The sequence below is a fragment of the Neltuma alba genome, unplaced genomic scaffold (genome assembly GCF_004799145.2).
Source record: "Neltuma alba isolate B1F8T4 unplaced genomic scaffold, ASM479914v2 tig00002292_pilon, whole genome shotgun sequence".
Lineage (NCBI taxonomy): Eukaryota > Viridiplantae > Streptophyta > Magnoliopsida > Fabales > Fabaceae > Neltuma > Neltuma alba.
The window spans coordinates 344,476-364,169 of NW_021632810.1; the positions used below are offsets into that span (position 1 = coordinate 344,476).

Here is a 19,694-nt window from a genome sequence, read left to right on the forward strand (position 1 = left end):
AACAATCAATTAAGGCAAAAAGGGACCAATTAAGTTGACAAAACCCATATAAAAGATACCAAAATATATAAAAATAATTGAGTTTGTCAACTCCCCCACACTTAGCCTTTTGCACTCCTGGGCAAAACTTCATTAAAGAAGAATTCAATAGAGAGACTCAATGCAAGCAAACATAAAACTAACTAAGCATGAACGTGCAATTAACTCAAACAATCTTTATTCCTAATCAATCAACATCATAGAATACTTCAGTGCAAAGAAATTAACACAAGAAACATAGCAAGATAAAGGAAGAGAAACATAATAGAGCTCACATAGGGTACAAGTGTTTCACTCATCTCTCTAATGGGAAAAATTTCACTCAATCCACCTAGATTAGCACCTACCATAAGCTTGTAGAAATTCTAATATCTCCACCACTAACATACCTTAGACTCATGATCAAGGGGACTTGAAGGGTTGTAATGTCGGAAAGCAAGGTCAAATGGATGAGATAAACTAGCAAGTGAAATGCATGAGTAATAAAGTATCAACTCAAAGTGAGCTAAAGTACGATCATGAAAGAACACCAAAGTGCATATTTTAAACTTTTGAGATAGAGATCCTTGCTCTTCAAACCACCATTGAATGCCTTATTTCAAATTTATTCTTTTGTTGCAACTTATTTTCTCTCTTCTTTTTTTTTTTTATAACTTTCTTTCTTTGGCTTTTTCTAAACATTTTCTTCTCTTTCTTGCCTTTTTCTATTTCCTTTTTTTTTTCTTTTTCTTTTTTTGTTTGGCATCCAAACCCAAGAAGGCAAAGATATAGACTTTAATGATGTACTTTTCAAAATGAAAAACCAAATGTAACTCATGCAAACATTTGCTAAAAAGTAGTGAATGGAATGAAAGTGAAGGCTCAAAAGGGTGAACAAAAGTTAAATGAAGTGGTTTGTGTTTGGGTAAAGGTTTAGAAATGAATGCCCCTATCATCTTCACAAATCTAGGTATTAATGTAGTTTTGAAAAAGAATCTAGACAAGTTCTAGAGGTTAACCAAAACTAGATGAAAATCACACAAGATGAGAAAATATATGGCTCAAAAATCCTTCCATTAAGGCTTTCTCTAAGATGTTTCCTCCTTAAGTATCAAGCTATGAAACAAGGTTAATAACACTGCACTAAAGGCATTCTACTATGCTAATCAACTAAGAACAGAAATCACTTAAATCAAATGCAATCAAACTCAGCAGTGCAACATTCACAAGCATTGTGCAAAAGGATTTTAAAAGAGATGCCCAAGGATTACAAAAGTCAAGTCAGCAACAGAGAGAACAGCAACTCGCCCATACAGCAGTGCAGAACACTGAGGCGAATGAAAATAGGAGGACACAGAAACTAGCAGCAAAATTCCCAAGCAAGAATCACTCTCAAATCATGCGATGCAATTCAGAAATCAACCAATAAGGCAGAGAAGAGAGCAATTATAGTAGCAATACTTATGAAACAGAAGCAAATCCAAAGGAAATTTTTTTTTTTTTCCAAAAACAGCTCAACAACTCAACAACAATCTCTCCCCCACACTTAAATTTTGCATTGTCCTCAATGCAAAATCCAAGGACAAGGTAATGACAAGAGAAAAAGAGGATCAATAAGGGAGTAAACAAAAACAAGGTTACTTTTCTACTAGAATAGCTCCCCCACACTTATCCTCTTCAATAATTCAGTTAAGCACAGTTAATCAATGCAAAGTTAAGAGAAAATAAGTGAGGAAAGAGACAACCTTGTGCTTAAAGCGCCTTAGACTCTTAAAAGAGAAATTCTCATCAATAATGAGAAACATGAAACTTAGCAAAAAGGATTGCTCTTGATGATTGCACTTTCTTGGTGGTGGTTCAGGGTCAATTGAAAGAGGTCCAAGAGCATATGGTGGAGTTTGGTGTCGAGGAGATCCCTTCCAATTATGTGCCTGCACAGAAAACAACCTAGCAGCAGTACCAAATCTAACAATATAGACTTCGAGAGATTTCAAATAAAGTAAAGACATTTTATGATCTAGGCTCTTCAAGTAGCTACAGCATCCAAGAAAGTCAATGATACTCCCATCAGTAGGAGTCAAACAATCATTTAAAGTTTCAAAACATTTAGGTTCATGTGACGTGGAAACTGAAGAATCCAATTGACAGTTATTAGAGTACAGCACATCACTATCACATTCACAAGAGCTGGGAGGTAAAAACATGAAAGCAGAAGAAGATTCATGCAGAATACTACTATTGACACAGCTAACTAAATCAGGAGGCAAATCACAAGACAAAACTTGTTGAAAAGACTCATCTACATGCATAATTTTGTCAATCAAAATTTCAGAGTCTTTCTCAACAACACTAGAAGCTACTAACTCAAAGGAATTATCATGCAATTGGTTCTCAAGGCAATGATCATTCTCACATTTGTCATCAATAATTGCACTCAAACAAGATTTAGCAATCTCAATGTTCTCATACTTATCAATAACAACGCTTCCAACACTGTGAAGAGGAACATGATTGGCATGTAAATCATCACACAAAACAGCATCTTCATCCAAATCACTACCACTAAGAGCAACAAGATGAGTATTAGCATGTTCAAAAACATGAGGGGATTCACAGACAATTTCTTCATCCACCTCAATATCACTCATATTATCAGAAGCTTCAACAGGAATAGTAGTTATAGCACAAGGGTCAATCTCCTCAAGAAGAGGAGCAATATTACCTGATGTAGGGCACGAGTCCTTGTGAGTTTGTAGATGTTCTTGCTTCCTCTCAGCCTCTTGCATGAGTGAATCTAGACACTTTGATTCATCTTTCCCAATCTCAGACTCAATTCGCGCTATATCACTCAAGAACTTTCCCAATGCACTTTGACATTCTTCTAGCTCTTCCTCTAATTCCTTAGAGATCCCAGATATCTCTTCCTCTTCAAGTAATCTATGGTAGTATGAATTTAAGCGGTCGTAAGCTTCTCTTAAAAATTGTATCTGTTCCTTCTTAGGAATAGTAAGAAATGGGTCAAGTTCATTGAATTCATGTTCATAAGATTGGGGAAGGGATTGGTATATGGATTGGGACAAGGGTTGGTGGTGGTATTCATATGGAAAAGGAGGTGGTTCTTGGTGGTGTGCATATGGTAGAGATATATGATTAAAGTATGGTTGGTGAGGTTGGAGTGATGGGTTAGGTGATTGATGTGGAGGATGGTTCATCCAAGAAGGGTCATGGGTAGAGAGGTGATTAGGCGTTTGAGACTCTAGCTGAGCTTGGAAGGAGTCTAACTGTTGCAACAACTCTTCAATTTCTTGAGAACATGTTGAATTAGAAGGTGCTTCATTCCACGTACTATTTCCTGCATAAAAGTGAGAATGCGAGAATAGATCATGATTGCTATTAAACCAAGCCATGAAAAACAAAAAACCAAAAACAAATGCAAACTACTGAAAAAAAAAAACTAACAAAAATGAGAACTAAAAAGGCTCAACAAATGAACCCCAATCAAGGCTACTTGACACTTAATTACTAGGGAACCAATTTCTTGGCTCCCCGGCAACGGCGCCACTTGAAGTTGAACTGCCCTTAATTGTCGCTTTGGGGTTACTCCAAAAATTAACCGAATTAATGCAGTATAGTGCAAAACTCGGGTCGTTTCACTTTGAGGAGCCGAAAACGAAATTAAACCCTAGTAAATGAATGCAAGTAACCTAAACTATAAAAAGAGATTTTTGAATTTTGAAAAGCTGTTAATTAAATACTACGAATCAAATTGAAATTAAAATACTTTTTTTTTGTTTTTATATAAAAGTGATTAAAATGAATGGAGATTAAAGAAATGAAAATGAGACACACAAATAACACTGATAAAAATCAATCCTCCAATTCAACAACTCAGGCAATCATCACTCTAAAAGATGTGGGAGTTAAAAACAATGAATTAAGAATTATAATTAAGCTTTTGATCCAACAACCGAGCCACCTCGAGTTGCCACAAAATATTTTCCTAAAATCCCAACTTACTAACTGCAACCAGAATAGTAAAATGGGATTAAGGATGCTAAAAACCAATGCTTAATTAGAACTCTTAAATCCAAAATAACAGAATTAAAGCTAGCAAGAGACTATATGATCCAAAATTCTAAGCCACCTTAGAAAATCACAATATATTAATTCCAAAATCAATACAAATGTCATAACCACAACATTATAATTGAGATCAAAACTATAAACAGCCCAATGTCAAATACTAAGCAATAATTCAGTCACAATAATCTCCAAATATAATCAGATTAAGCAATACAATTATCCCAACAATCAGAAAAACTATCCTAAGACCTAGGAATTGTTAAACAATTATTGAGTAAGAAATTAAAGCAACTAAAACTCCCCCTTGATGATCTAAGCTCCTGCCATTGTTGTTGAATTAGAGGATTATTAAGCTCTAGCCATGGATTGCCATAAGAAATGCCACAATCAGTATTTTGCTACAGGATCCCATGGAAGAACGCAGCCGCCGTCGTGTTCGTTCTCTGGTCCTTTCTCCAGCCGCGCCCAGCTCGCTTGCGTCTCCATTCTACCCTGTTCGGCGTGCTCTGCTCTGTTTCGTTCTATCTCCTTCGGCGTCCCGCGTTGATTCTCTCTGCCACCAGAAAGATTCAACGGAGAAGATGATGAATGGTCTCCTCGCGCGCCGCCCAGCTCTCTCAGCCAGCTTTTGGTTCGTGCATGCGCCTCCTCTGTTTTGCTCCTCTGCCGCCAGCCGCGTGTGTGTGTTCTGCGTCTCCCCTTTTCGGCTGAAGAAGATGATTGAATTATAGTATATTAGGTTTGGGGGGCAAAACGCAACGTTTTGCTCCCCTTTTTTTTAAATTATTTTTTTTAATTAATTTTTTTTAATTTTAATTTTAATTTTTAAATCTTCTAAAAACCTGCAAACAAAATTTAAGGATAAGGTAGCATTAATTGTCCTCAAAAATCAATTAGTCACAATTAAACCAAAATATGACAATTTTGCCCCTATAAAATAATAATTCAAAATAAAATAAAATAAATCAAAGAACAATCAATTAAGGCAAAAAGGGACCAATTAAGTTGACAAAACCCATATAAAAGATACCAAAATATATAAAAATAATTGAGTTTGTCAAACATCAACACACAAACATACATATCAAGCATACAAATAGGTAAGTTCACTATCTTGTCTTTAAGCTTTCTATTTGCTTCCTGTAACATCCCAGATTTTGGGCTTGGAAGCGCAAGAAGTAGCCTAAGGTAAGTCTAAGAAGTCTTTTTAAAAAATGGAATTCTCATAGTCTAAGTAATTCCATGCCTACCATCTAAAAACTTAACTATAAAAGTAACATTAATCAACCACAAAAAAGTAATCAATAAATGAACTATTGGCATCGAAAGAAAGGGAGCAGAAAAGGTGAATAAAGAAGAGAGACAGAGAGGGGGTATAAAAGATAAATAGAGAGAGAAAGAGAGTTGAAGAGACGGGAATAATGGCATAGGAATAAGACAAAATTGAAAGTTATTTAGCCTTAGAGGGAGAGGTGAATAAAATGTACGAAGTGTGCAAAGGAATAAATGCCAATAATTTAATTAGGGCAATTTTATACATCTCCATCAAAAATTACATGAGATGTCTCATATATGGGACCAAAGTTTACACACTCTCTTTGTCCTATAAATAGGACCATAAGAGTATATAACAAGTTGCAAACGGATACATAGTCCTTAATGTAATATCTATTTAACTAATTTTCTTTTGAAATTAATTGAAGTGAAATATATTATAATTAATATGCTTGTCGCTGGAATAATAATAATGATAATAATGATAATAATAATATGCTCATCAAGGTTATTATTATGGCTTACGTGACTCCAGGTGGGAAGGGATGTTTCCGGAATGAGATCAGGTCAGTAAAAGTTAATTTCATTTTACTGTCCATTTTAAATTAATTTATCAACGGCTAGCCACCAAAAATCATCAATCATGATGGAACATACACAACTACAGGTGCCAATTTAATGTTCAAATTTTTGTTGGAAAATTAAAATAATGTTTAACTTTTACCTATATTTAATACTGTAGTACACCATGCATCTGCATAGATGCACCATCCAAGAAGTACACAAATGGTGATGCTATTATTAACAAATCCCGCACAATATAAGAACTACTTAGCTAATTTGAGTAGATAAAAAACTTAGTTAAATTAGTTATTTATAATAAGTAGACGTTATCTTTCGTAAAATATTCTTGCTAATTATGTTTATTAGTTAGAATTTTTATTTAATGAAATTTTTAACATGTGCAAGTAGTTCTTAATAGGAAAATGGATAAATATGAAAGATAAAGTAGATTTGTGTCTTATATTTAGGATCAAGTTAAATGTCATTGGGTATTATATTTAGAACCAAGTTAAATGTTATTGGGTCTTATATTTATGATCAAGTTAAATGTCAAACTAACTCTCATATTAAAGACTGCAGGTAGCTAGTAAGATTGAGATAGTCAACATAATCAAGACAGAAAGGTCGAAATCAATGAAGAAGAAAAATGAAAAAGAATAAAGAAGAAGAAAAGAGAAAGAGCAAGGGAGATGATCATCAGGAATATGCCTGTTTCCGCTAATCCATTGAACCAAAAGCAAGTCTTCCTCTTTTACTAGTCAATTTATTTAAATCTTATTGATAGACTGGTTAGATAACTCTTGTTATAAAAACATCTCTGATCATTACCAGTTAATATTCTTCTCAGCCCTCAATTAAATTAAAAGTAATCATAGTTTCTTTTGCTAATTGGTATGTAGTTGATAGGTCAAAAGATGAAGGCGGTATGTAGTTGGTACGATGGGGCCACTAAAAAGTGCTTTTAGTGGCCATTATTTTGCCATTGTAATAATTATATATTCAATATATTTTAGTATTTTACAGCTTGGTTCAAAGACAAGCACTGGATCAAATTAACGTGAGAGCTTTAACAACTTCAGTGCGGAATATATTTGGACCTTTTTCTTTTTCTCTCTTTGTTCCTGTCATTGAATTGAAAAAGGCGACTTGACCGATATACCTTACCCTCTTTCTATATATTTGAGATTGTCTTTGTGACTATGCCTCACTGCTCTCTCTGCCCTTCTGGCTTCATCTCTGGCCATCGTTGTTCACTCTCCTGAGGAAACTGGTAATGATAATTCTGCTTCATCTCATTCGCTTGTGTTCCTCACATGTTTATATCTGTTTATTTTTCAATATGTAGAAGAGTCAGATCCACGAGTCCGATTTATACTACCTCTGGTCCTAATTATAAGAACTAGTTGACTAATTTAAAGAAGTTAAGAAAATAAGCTAAGTTAGTTATTTATAATAAATATGTGTTGTCTTTCCTAAAATATCCTTGCTAATTAAGTGTATCGGCTAAAACTATCATTATTAGAAGGACTGTTTTGGAAAAAATATAAATATAAGAGATAAAGTAGATTGGGGTATTATATTCAAGACCAAAATAAAAATCAAACGAGCTCTCATATTAAGGACCGGAGGTAGTATAAATTAAAGCCTTCTCCCGTCCCTATCGGCATTCCCTTGCTTCAACTTTCTTATTCTTCTTTATGCGTCTCCCATTCTCAGCCATTCTCAGTGTTTGTTTTACTGCATGCTTGCTCGTTCTTCTTTCTAGTCTCTCTTCTCGCTCTACATACACACACAGAGACACGCACCCCCCCCCCCGGGGGGAGCCCAGAAAGTGTCAGCCTTCAGCAAACCATTAACAAAGCATGAGTATTTCCCTGCTCGTCGTCGTTCTGATGTCTTCTTCTTCTTCTTTTTAAGCTCAGTGACCTCACCTTGGAATCCGCCGTTTCATGATATATTTGTTATTAAAACAAAAATACAATTAGTTTATAAATTTCGATATGATGGCCCACAACAGATAAGAGGTTAACGATGTCATACATTTCACTCTTAGTTTTAACACGTGCTCCTCCAGTCCTTAATATAGGACCCAATTGTTGAGTTGGTTTTGGTCCTAAATATAAGACCCATTTCTCATATTTATCAATTTTCTCTAAATTACCCCTATGGATACTCCCTTAACTATAATCAAGTAGAAGAGGAAGACGAGGTATTAAGAAAGATGATTATGGTATTTTAGGAAAAACGTGTCACATTTTTTATAATTAACTAACTTACCTAACTTCCTTAATCTAATCAAATTAGTTAAATGGATCTTATATTAAGGACCGGATGAGTATTGCTTATGCTGCTTTTACACACAAACACTAAATTTGCTAATATGATATATAATGCATATTACAAAATAGTAATACGTAAAAATCAGCGCGTCATTATTTTAACCGATATATTATACACATTCTCAGGTGAAATAGAAGAATCCGAACCAATGGCACACGAGGGATCAGGTGATTGTTTTATTTCAACGTCATTTGAATCAATAGCTGTCGAAAAAAATGGTATCTTGTGGAGAAACATGATTAAGTTAAGGAATATATCTCTGCAAAACCCGATGAGCACACAAATTGATTACCCGTATATTTACTTACTTAAATATAAACAATGTACGAGGATAGGCTGGGAACCACCGAGAGAGGGATGCGTGAAGTTCAACGTCCGAGGTTATTTCGACGCAAGCCGGGATACTAGAAGCTGTGGCGGGATTGCTAGAAATCATAATGGGAAAATAGTAGCACGCTTTATGTATAGACCACCAGCTGGTAGCTCGAGCCTCACCACGGAGCTCTGGGCAATCCTCTGGGCTCTGAAGGTTGCAAGGGACCTCGATTTGAAGGAAGTTGAAGTGGAATGCGAATGCACTGAGGCGGTGAAGGCCACAGGAGAGGGCGTTGATGGGAATCAACCTGATGTTGATGTTGTGAATGACATAATGAACAGGCTGAAGAGTGATGGTTGGGAGGTGGAAGTGAAGGAATGCAACAGAGACCAGAACAAGGCAGCCGATGCTCTCGCCCAATATGCTAGCTCTATGGTAACAAATTTGCATGTCATCTATGAAAGAGGACAGTCCTCGGCAACAACACAACAGCAGGAATCAGGTGATGAATGAATACAAACGCCCTTGTTTTTTTTTTTTTCCCCAGGTCATCCGGATCAATAGTTGTCAGATCAATGTGGTAACAGCGGTTTGGTTAGAGAAACATGGCTCGACATTTTTTTCCCGGTGAAGTTTTCAGTGCATCTTAATGTTCTAAATTGAAAGTCACAACTGTATGTGAAATCATACTCTTGCCTTGCTTTCTGGACAAAAGGGGTATCTTGTCAAGAAATTTGATCATTTTTTTTTATGCCCCAATTTTTGATAGGTACAATAATTAATAGGCAAATGTACTTACTTATATTTAAAATATTCATATTTTGTGAATACAAAACTTGATATTCTTCAAATAGATTTTTGCGAGTTAAAATTTGATGAAGGTATATATTGTTTCTTTGGTAGGTGTCGACGGTATACCACCACTGCAAGGTGAGTCGAAACAATACTGCGCGGTGGATCCTCTCGCGGGGCTTCCCCCTTACGATCTAGAGGACAATCAGGTAATCGAATCAGTACAAATGCTCTTATTTCTGTCTCATTTGGATCAATCTATAGCATTTGTGTTAATTACCAAAGGTTTGGTCAAAGGAAAAGAACTCGATACTTCTTGCAAGTAAAATTTAAGTTATGCAGGAATGTGCGTGCAAGTGTCTCTATTTATATGCATAGACATAGTAAACACATAATGATTTGAGAAATTTTTGAAACACGCACGATTAAGATATCTCTCCAAAACTTGACGAGTGCACAGTGATTGCTAGGCATATATATGTAGTTACTTACTAAAATATATGCAATGTACGAGGATAGGCTGGAAACCACCGAGAGAGGGATGTGTGAAGTTCAACGTGCGAGGTTGTTTCGACGACGCAGGGAGGGATACTAGAGGCTGTGGCGGGATTGCTAGAAATCATGATGGGAAAATAGTAGCACGCTTTGTGTATAGACCATCAGCTGCTAAGTCGAGCCTCAACACGGAGCTCTGGGCAATCCTTTGGGCTCTGAAGGTTGCAGAGGACCTCGGTTTGAAGGCAGTTGAAGTGGAAAGCGATTGCACTGAGGCGGTCCAGGCGGTCCAGGGAACAAGAGGGGCCGTTGTTGTGGATGACTCTGATGTTGGTGTTATGAATGATATAAAGAGGAGGAGAGATGATAGGGAGGTGGAAGTGAAGGAATGCAAGAAAGACCAGAACACGGCAGCCGAAGCCCTCGCCCAATATGCTAGCTCTATGGTCACAGATTTGCATGTCATCTATGAAAGGCCTCATAGGGCACCGGAATTAAGTCTTCACTTTCTTAATTGCGGAACTAGTTTGAACATCAGATCTGGACAGTCTAAATCTAATTTGTTGGTCAATATTTCAATTTTTTTATATAAAAAAATTATTTTGGAAAAAATTATAATTAAGATATTACCTTTATTTTAGATTCTATATCCATTAAAATAACTATTTTAAATGAATAAAAATGAAAAAAAAAATCAAATCTGGACCATACAAATTAGACCTGGACAATTCAGATCTAATGAGTTTAGGGTGCTCATCACCTTGATGAGTATCGAAACTGATTCCCTGTTAATTGCTTTTTATTATTTTAACCAATACATAACATTGCCAGGTGAAAGAGGACAGTCCTCACCAACAACACAACAACAGGAATCAGGTGAATGAATACAAACGCTCTTGTTCCCCCCCCCCCGGGTCATCCGGATCAATAGTCGTCAGATCAATGTGGTCACAGCGGTTTGGTTAGAGAAAAATGGCTCGATATTTTTTTTGCCGGTGAAGTTTTCAGTGCATCTTAATGTTATAAATTGAAAGTCACAACTGTATGTGAAATCATACTCTTGCCTTTCTTTTTTGGGAAAAAAGGGTATCTTGTCAAGAAATTTGATTAATTTTATTTTATGCCCCAATTTTTGATAGGTACAATAATTAATAGGCATGTGTACTTAAATTTAAAATATTCATATTTTGTGAATACAAAACTTGAGATTCTTCAAATAGAACTTTCCGAGTTAAAATTTGATGAAGGTATATATTGTTTCTTTGGTAGGTGTCAATAGTAAGCCACCACTGCAGGGTGAGTCGAAACAATACTGCAAGGTGGATCCTCTCGCCGGGCTGCCCCCCTTACCATCTAGAGGACAATCAGGTAATCGAATCAGTACAAATGCTCTTATTTCTGTCTCATTTGGATCAATATATAGCATTTGTGTCACTTAGCAAAGGTTTGGTCAAAGGAAAAGAACTCGATACATCTTGCAAGTAAAATTTTAAGTTATGCAGGAATGTGCGTGCAGGTGTCTGTATTTATATGCATAGACATAGTAAACACAGAACGATTTGAGAAATCTTTAAAACACACGCGATTTCCGGCACTTGCTATATATTGCCTTTTCTTTTGAAAAAATGGTATGTTGTCAAGGAAGTTGATTAAGGAAGAATTTCCACTCATTTTGATTGGCACAGTAATTCCAGGCATATCTACTTACTTAAATTTAAACATTTACGTTGTAAAAATAAAACTTCCCATTCCTCATAGAGCTTTGCCTCTTAAAATTTCATGAAGGCATATTTTTTCTAGTAGGGCATCATAATGAAGTTTTACTCGCGTTAATTGCTTTCCATTATTTTAACCAATATATTATGAACATTGCCAAGTGAAAGCGGACAATCCTCAACAACACAACAGGAGAAATCAGGTGAATGAATACAAAATTATTTCTTCGTTTCTTTCTGTGTTACTCGCAAGATAAATTTGATTTAGTTTTTGAAGGTTTTCCCCCCAATTTTTGATAAGTACAATAATTTATAGGCATATTGAATTACTTAAATTTCAAAAATTCATATTATCTTAACGAAACATGAGGTTCTTCAAATAGAACTTGCGAGTTAAAATTTCATGAAGGTATATTATTTCTTCACTAGTAGTGCATCATAATAATGAAGTTTTCACTCTTGTTAATTGCTTTTCATTATTTTAACCAATACATTATAAACCATAGTATAAATCTCTTGAATGCATAAACACATAAGCGTGTGTGTCTGTAGTTATATACGATTGTGGGTGGAAGTGTCTCTATTTACATACATAGACATAGTAACTACTTTATGATAAATCTTTAAAACACCCATGATTTCCAGGACATGCTATGTTTTCCCATATATTACATGGAGTTTGAAAAATGAGCTACATAACTTCATTTGCTTCGGCAACTTCATATTTAATGATACATGCGCCTGGATCCTTACAGGTGATGAAAGAAGACAGAAGAAAGATTTGTACCGTGCTATATGTGATGACAACTGGAATAAAGCGAAGCAAATTCTGGATCAAAACCCTCAATTTTTGACACCAGTAGCTCCTAGCCGAACACCACTTCATGTGGCTGCAATGATTGGGCATGTCACCGTAGTAGATAAGTTAGTGGAATTACCGTCTTCAGAATCCTTTGTAAACAAAGTAGATTCCAACGGTTATACAGCACTTGCATTGGCTTCTTGGTATAGTGGAAAAAATGAAGTTGTAGACTCTCTCCTGCGGTGCGAAGAAAATAACCGCATGGCCTGCATTGCAACCAAACATGATGAACTTCCTGTTGTACTGGCTTTTGACACAAATCGCATGATGCTAGGACATAAGCTTTATTCTCGCACTCCACTGGATCGCATCACCAACCGTCAGGGTGCTAAGCTTTTACGCATTTTGATTCAAACACAATGTTTCGGTATGTTATGTAATATATTAATTCTTTTCATTTCTTCACAAGTTTTTGATGCTCTAGTCAATTCGTGGCGTGACTATATATGTGTGTGTGCGCACGCGCGTGCGTGTGGTATATATGCAGGTCTTGCGCTGGATTTGCTTCAACATCACCGAGGATTGCTTTTAGTGGCCATCAATGATGAAGGGTGGACGCCAATTTATGAGATCGCAACCTTGAACACTGCTATCCTCAGCCCGAGTGAACTTCGTCATCGGAATAAACTCTTTCATGAGTATCTGCGTACGTGAGCAAATATTTCAAATGCTTTCCTTTGTTGTTCATTATGACGAGTACATTTTGTTTATACTATTTTCCCTCCATTCTTTAGATTGTAATATGCAGCATTACGATATATGTTGAACGTAGACTATATTAAAATGTGAATACAAGTCTCACACACACACACACACACACACACACAATTTCTAAAAGGTTTCTTTTATTTCCTTCGTCTTGATCGTAGCCAGAAGACAAACCGTACAGCATATAATTTTCAAAATATAATCAATGAGATGATCACTTTTGTGTAGGCTAACGATCAACCTAAAAAGAAATAGAATAAACGAAATGAGAAAACTTGAGTCAAAATATATTAACATAGAGAACTTGCCTTTTCATATTTTGTTTTATCTTATTTATTTATTATCTTCATTGTTATTTTTTTAATGACCTAATCTTTCGTTGTCTCTTTGTCTGTGTATGATATAAATATATTTTCAACCACAGCTATGAACAATGCTCCTGTGAACCCACCAGCAGAATATAGAAGTCAAGTTGCTCCGCCAGGTACAGAACAGAAATATTGTTGGGAGAATAGGAATATGTGGGCATTACACCCTATAACCATTGCGTTAATTTTCTAGAGTAATATTAATATGTCATATTTAGCTTGCCTCAGGGCATCAGAGCATTTTGCTTGTATGATTAATCAAAATCATGGTACGGAGTGTTACTCAATCCCTTTGATTGAGAAGAAATGAATTAAGAAAAATAGAATCAAAATATATTTAATTAACATAGAGGGCTTATTTTTTTGCAAGGTGTTTTATCTTACTTATTTATTATATTCATTGTTATTTATTTTTTTTAATGACCTCATTTTTGGTTGTATCATTGTCCACGCATGATATAAATATATTTTCAACCACAGCTGTGAACAATGTTCCTGTGAACCCACCAGCAGAGGATAGAAGTCAAGTTACTCCGCCAGGTACAAAACAGAAATATTGTTGAGAGAATAGGAATACTCTATAAATTTGTCGGCATTACACCCTGTAACCATTGTCATTAATTTTTTAAAGTAATGTTAATATGTCATAGTTAGCTTGCCTCAAGGCATATGATCATTTGGCACATATGATTAATCAAAATCATGGTCATATGCCTCAACGCATACGACCATTTGGCATATGACCCTTTGATTAACAATATTTTATCTCTTCAATACAAGATTTCTAGTTTAACATTTGTTCAGGAGAGGAATAAAAGTTTTGGTCTTAATTAACAGGGCATGGTTTACGACTATGTCTGTCTGAATGGGTTCCGGGTATGCATGTTAACTTTCATATCTTTTCAGTGAATTGGGTACTTGTTCAAGCTTAGTCTTAATTCTCGTAAATTAAATTAAACTAACTAAAAGATCCATGTGTGACGTGTATCAATCTAGGAGCTATGAAAAAGAGAGAGTCAAAGCGGTTGCGTGCACAAACGGATCAGCTTCTTAACCTAGTTTGTCAAAATGCAAGGGAAGCAAATCAAAACCAAGTCATAGATAAGGCTTTATGTCTTGCAGCTAAAGAAGGGAATGCTGAATTTGTGCTTCGAGTATCAAAAGAAATCCCACAGGTTTATCTCACTCCAACGTTGCTTTCGTGTTTTGAAGAAGCTCTTAAATATCGACAAGCTGAGGTTTTCAGCCTTATCCATGGGTTTCGCTTCAAGCATGGCCTGGTAACATCTAAAATTGATGTTGGTAGAAATACCTTGTTACATAAGGCAGCTGGAAAGGCTCCTAATCATGTTCTTAATCGCGTCTATTCACCTCTGCTGCAAATGCAAAATGAATTGCAATGGTTCAAGGTTAGAGAAAGACTTGTATTAGTTTTTTTGGTCATAATCTCTTGTAAGATTAAACATATCATAATTAAGTATTGCATAAATTAATCAATAATATACAGTTTGTCTGCACGCATTTGGGAATGTTCCCCTATGAGTTTCACTTTCTTTGGAGACATACTGAGTGTTCTAGAATCATTCAAAGGCATCACAATGAAAGTAATTAAATCTCATCATGAGGCCTGGCTTTGAACCACAGTTCTACCACTTTCTTTACTGATCGTCTTCTCTCAAACTAGTTATAGTAGTAGTTTGGATTTGATAAGAATGTGTAACGCACTACATTCTGAAACAAATGCAGGAGGTGGAGAGTTTAACGCCTCGAACCATTAGGGGAATTCGAAATAAGGATAACAAGACAGCCAGAGAAATATTCACAGAAGAGCACAGAGAGTTACTGAAGGAGGGAGAGAATTGGATAAAGGCCACTGCAACTTCTTATTCGCTTATTGGCATCCTAATTGTGACCATTATGTTTACAGCAGCTTATGCTTTTCGTGAAGAAAATGATCAAAATCCTGGATACCCACTTTTTAAGGTTTCACTCTTCTCAACCATATCATCACTTCTCTCTTCTTCAACTTCGGTTTTAATATTTCTAGCAGTCCTAAGCTCTCAGTACTCAGAGGAAAACTTCCTCAAAGCTATACCTTCATGTTTGCTTTGGGGTCTTTTCTTTCTTTTCATCTCCATTTTATGCATGATAATATCATGTCTTTCTACCATTCATCTCGTGTTGAAGCATACGGACTACTCGTGGGGTATCCTTCCCATTATCATACCTGCAGCTATTCCGATCGGCGTGTATGCCAGGTTACAATTCCCTCTTGCTTGGCAAACTTATCGTTCTACGTATGGCAAAGTCTTTAACAGGAGAGTGAAGAAGTGGCCATGAGATGAACTTGTAATTGATGTACCACTTTGTTCTTGTATTGTTTGAATAATTACGATTTCCTGTTCCTTGACAATTACATTGGCATGATCTTTAATATGAAAGGAAGCTGTGGTTGTGAAATTTATTTTTTTGAAGACAATTACATTGAGTAATGATGATGTTTCATTGTTCCTTGTCAATTCATTGAGTAAGTATTCGTGGTCATTTTTAATAATCTAAGCTTTCTTAAAAATTCTCTAAATATTGACCGAGTCAGATGGATTTGCAGGATGAACTATTTTTCAAGAGTTTCAGATTATGACTTTAAATTGATACTCTTTGAACGGTTCAAAGCTTCGAGGGAAAGACCTTAATACTTAGATATGGTGACAATGATAAATTAATGTTGCATAATGATAAATTACACAGTGACAATGATCTATTGTCACATCTTTATTTGAATTTTATTTTATTTTTTCCATCAAAAAAGGCCACATTGATCGATGACATCACACCTTGACGACAACTTTGACAGAATCTGGATGTCTCATTAGCTCAAATGCTTTGCTTATATCTTCCAAGTGGAAAAGTTCATGAATTGGAATTTCCTGTAATAAGAAAATTAATCTAGCACATGCAATAAGTGACAATATCTCTAAGCATATAATTAAGAATCGCCTTGTGCATCTGCATGTAGATACTTCAATTTAAAGGCTTTTCAGTAGACATAAATCTTTTGGAAATTTTGCTGATGATTAAATAAATAAAAACTCTCACATAGCTCATCTTTTCAAATTGATGCCAATTAACAAGCCCAGTTATTGCTTTTAAGATATACCATTATGCAGGCTTGTTGAGTTTTTACGGAACTTACACTGATATTTTTTTTCCCCTATTTTTCACAACACTTTTTTTCTTGAATTTCATCAAGGTTTTGCAAACCTGCTCTCCGTTTTTTCGTAACTTCCTCAAAATTTTCAAGATAAATATAAAGTTACACAAAATATCTCCTAGTTTTGCTATAATTACACAGATATTCTTTCTGTTATTTTAAAAATACATAGAAACTTCTCTTGAAAATAGATATATAAGAAGTTCGTATTACATGAAAGCAACTTGAATATCACTTATCTCACCTTAATTATTTAGTCCTTTTCATTTTCTTTTGATCAAATACTCAATACATTCTTTTCCAAAACAGAAATTATTCAAGCACATTGGACGGGTATTCCTGAAGTTTACCAGTAAATAATTTTATTTTAAATAAAGTAATTTCTTTTGCAAATATATATGATTGAACTTCTTTTAAAAAATTATTAAATTATGTCGTCGTTTTAAGTAAGAAAACTTAAACTCCTATATATATTTTTATTTGATTGGAGAAACTGGAGAATGCAATGCGCCACTTTAGCAGATTCCATGGCTTCATTTAGCAAAGAGGGAACTCCAGTACACTCAATAGAATAATCTACTCCCATTTCTCCACTTAGTTCTTTGACTTGTTGTGAAAGAGGTTTATCTGATAACTTGTCCCGATTTATGAAGTGAGTCGTTCCAAAAGCTCTTTTCTCTCTTCTTCTCATTTATGTCAATCCCAAATATCTTTGTTTCCCCCGTAAGTTTTGCTGCATTTACAGCCTGCATCATCACTAGCCATAATCTCTACTTTTGCACATATCACTTTCTAAGATAGTATGCTTATGGACTTAGTACCAATGCACTTAAACTTCATTATAAATTCATCATATATGTGCGAGTATTAATTGCATATATACACGTAAAGTGCACAAATGGTCATGCCCTTATCAACAAATCCATCACATAACATAAGTAGATTTAGATCGTGAACAGTATTTTTAAATACCATGCTCATGGGGTAACTTGTTAAAAAAATAAATCTATTCTAACCAAAATGAAACACACACACACAATAGGCTTTTGTTTATATTAAAATAATATGAGTCATGTTTACATTAACTTTTTCAGGTTGTTGTTTTTTCTTGTCCGATTTTCATAAATTATGGCTATAAACTATATTTTATATTTCCGAATCACATCATTCCAATTTAACTTGAAGAGTTTAAATTTATCTCTCTCTCTCTCTAATATTGGTTAAAAATATATTAATTTGAAATACGGCACGATTTAAAAATTAAATCAAGAAAGAAAGGACGAAATCAATGACAAAGACAAAAGAAAATTGAAGCAAAAGAAGGATGGAGCAAACCAGATTGGAAAAAAAGAAAAACAAATAGAAGACGAAGAAGAAAAATCAAAAAAGAATAAAGAAGAAAAGAAAAGAGAAAGCGCAAGGAAGATGAGCAGGGTGCCTTTTTCCGCTAATCCATTGACCCAAAAACAGGTCTTCCTCTTCTGCCCCTGCGCTTCTTACTAGCCAATATATTTAAATCTTATTAATGGACTGGTTAAATAACTCTTTGTCATTCCTATCGAAAAAGATGGCTCTTGTTATGAAAACATCTCTGATCATTACCAGTTGATATTTGTCTCAGCCCTCAATTTATTTTCAAGTGCATGTTAAATTAAATTACTTTTTCCATTTTCAATTCATATTAAAATAATAAAAGTCTGAACTACAAATATAACTCTGAGGCACGGTAGTAGGTTATGGTCTGAATTGTTTTGTTATAAATAAATAGATAACCTTTTATTATCATATTGATGATAAAATTATAAATTTATCTATCCGTGTTTACGATCAAATTTAATTGTTTAAATTATCATATTAAAATAACAAGAATAATTTTTATAAAGATAATTTAAATAAAATAATGTTAACAATACGCAAAATCAGACCGGACTGATGAACTGGGGAGCTAGAGAACTAACATTTTGACTAATCTGGAACTATACTGGAAACGGTGGCTCAGCGAGTTGGAATGAACAAGTCTTAAGAAAATCAAGAAAGAAAGAAGAGAAAACAATGAAGAAGACAAAAGAAAAATCGAAGCCAAAGAAGGAAGTAACAAAGTTAATATTAAAAAGAAGAAGAAGAAGAAGAAGAAGAAGAAATGGAAAGAAGAAAAGAAAAGAGAGAGCGCGAGAAAGAAGGCGACCATGTTGCCATGGTTGTTTCTTTTCGCAATTTTAAACCCAAATCTGCAGCTGTTTGCCTCATTATGTCTCCTCTCTTCAAAAACTTTTGACTTTTGACTTGAGGCTATATATTCTCATTCCTAAGGTTATAAGACATCTTGTAGAAAAATTTTTTGGTACTTACGATAGTTTCAATGCGTATTAAATTTTGTTTCATATATGTCATTATTCAATGGGGATAGTGAAAAAGTAGAAATTAATATCATCATGTTAAAATTTTGTGTAGTTAATAAGGACAAAATTGACAATCATTTAAATTTTATGACAAATTTAATGTTTTCAATTGTTTTTATCCGAAGGTAAGATTTAGTTATTACTCTCTTATAACTAATATTTTAAAAACCGAAACGGACATTAAACCATAAAAGCCAACGGGTCATGGTTTGTCTAGTCGGATTAATACTTAAACAAGTAACATAATATTACCTCCGGTCCTTAATATAAGAATTAGTTGGCTAATTTGAATAGATTAAGAAAATTAATTAAATCAGTTAATTGTAACAAAATAGGTGTTGTCTTTCTTACAATACCTTTACTAATCATATATGTTAGTTAGAATGATCATCTAATAAAACATTTAATATGTATAATTACTACAAATACTATCTTAAAAAATAGAGAAATATAAGAGCCAAAATAGATAGGAATCTTATATTTAGGAGAAAATTAAATGTCAAACTAACTCTTATATTCAGAAACAAATGTGGTAATTAAATAAAAAT

General features: G+C 34.6%; 3 protein-coding genes across 3 annotated transcripts; all 3 read left to right on the forward strand.

Moving 5' to 3' along the window:
* The first annotated feature begins 8,428 nt into the window (after positions 1–8,428).
* LOC114721592 (uncharacterized) lies at positions 8,429–9,109 on the forward strand. The gene is made up of 2 exons (XM_028907454.1): positions 8,429–8,447; positions 8,616–9,109. The coding sequence occupies exons 1-2, from the start codon at positions 8,429–8,431 to the stop codon at positions 9,107–9,109; spliced, it is 513 nt and encodes a 170-aa protein (XP_028763287.1).
* Positions 9,110–9,522: 413 nt separating this feature from the next.
* LOC114721414 (uncharacterized) lies at positions 9,523–13,338 on the forward strand. Its single transcript, XM_028907239.1, has 6 exons — positions 9,523–9,597; positions 9,908–10,381; positions 10,715–10,759; positions 11,153–11,251; positions 12,354–12,827; positions 12,948–13,338. Exons 2-6 carry the CDS (start codon positions 10,222–10,224, stop codon positions 13,112–13,114), a joined length of 945 nt encoding a protein of 314 aa, XP_028763072.1. The 5' UTR covers positions 9,523–9,597; positions 9,908–10,221; the 3' UTR covers positions 13,115–13,338.
* Positions 13,339–13,582: 244 nt separating this feature from the next.
* On the forward strand, positions 13,583–15,996 carry LOC114721404 (uncharacterized). The gene is made up of 5 exons (XM_028907233.1): positions 13,583–13,652; positions 14,017–14,076; positions 14,374–14,412; positions 14,533–14,945; positions 15,283–15,996. The coding sequence occupies exons 1-5, from the start codon at positions 13,595–13,597 to the stop codon at positions 15,874–15,876; spliced, it is 1,164 nt and encodes a 387-aa protein (XP_028763066.1). The 5' UTR covers positions 13,583–13,594; the 3' UTR covers positions 15,877–15,996.
* Positions 15,997–19,694: the final 3,698 nt, after the last annotated feature.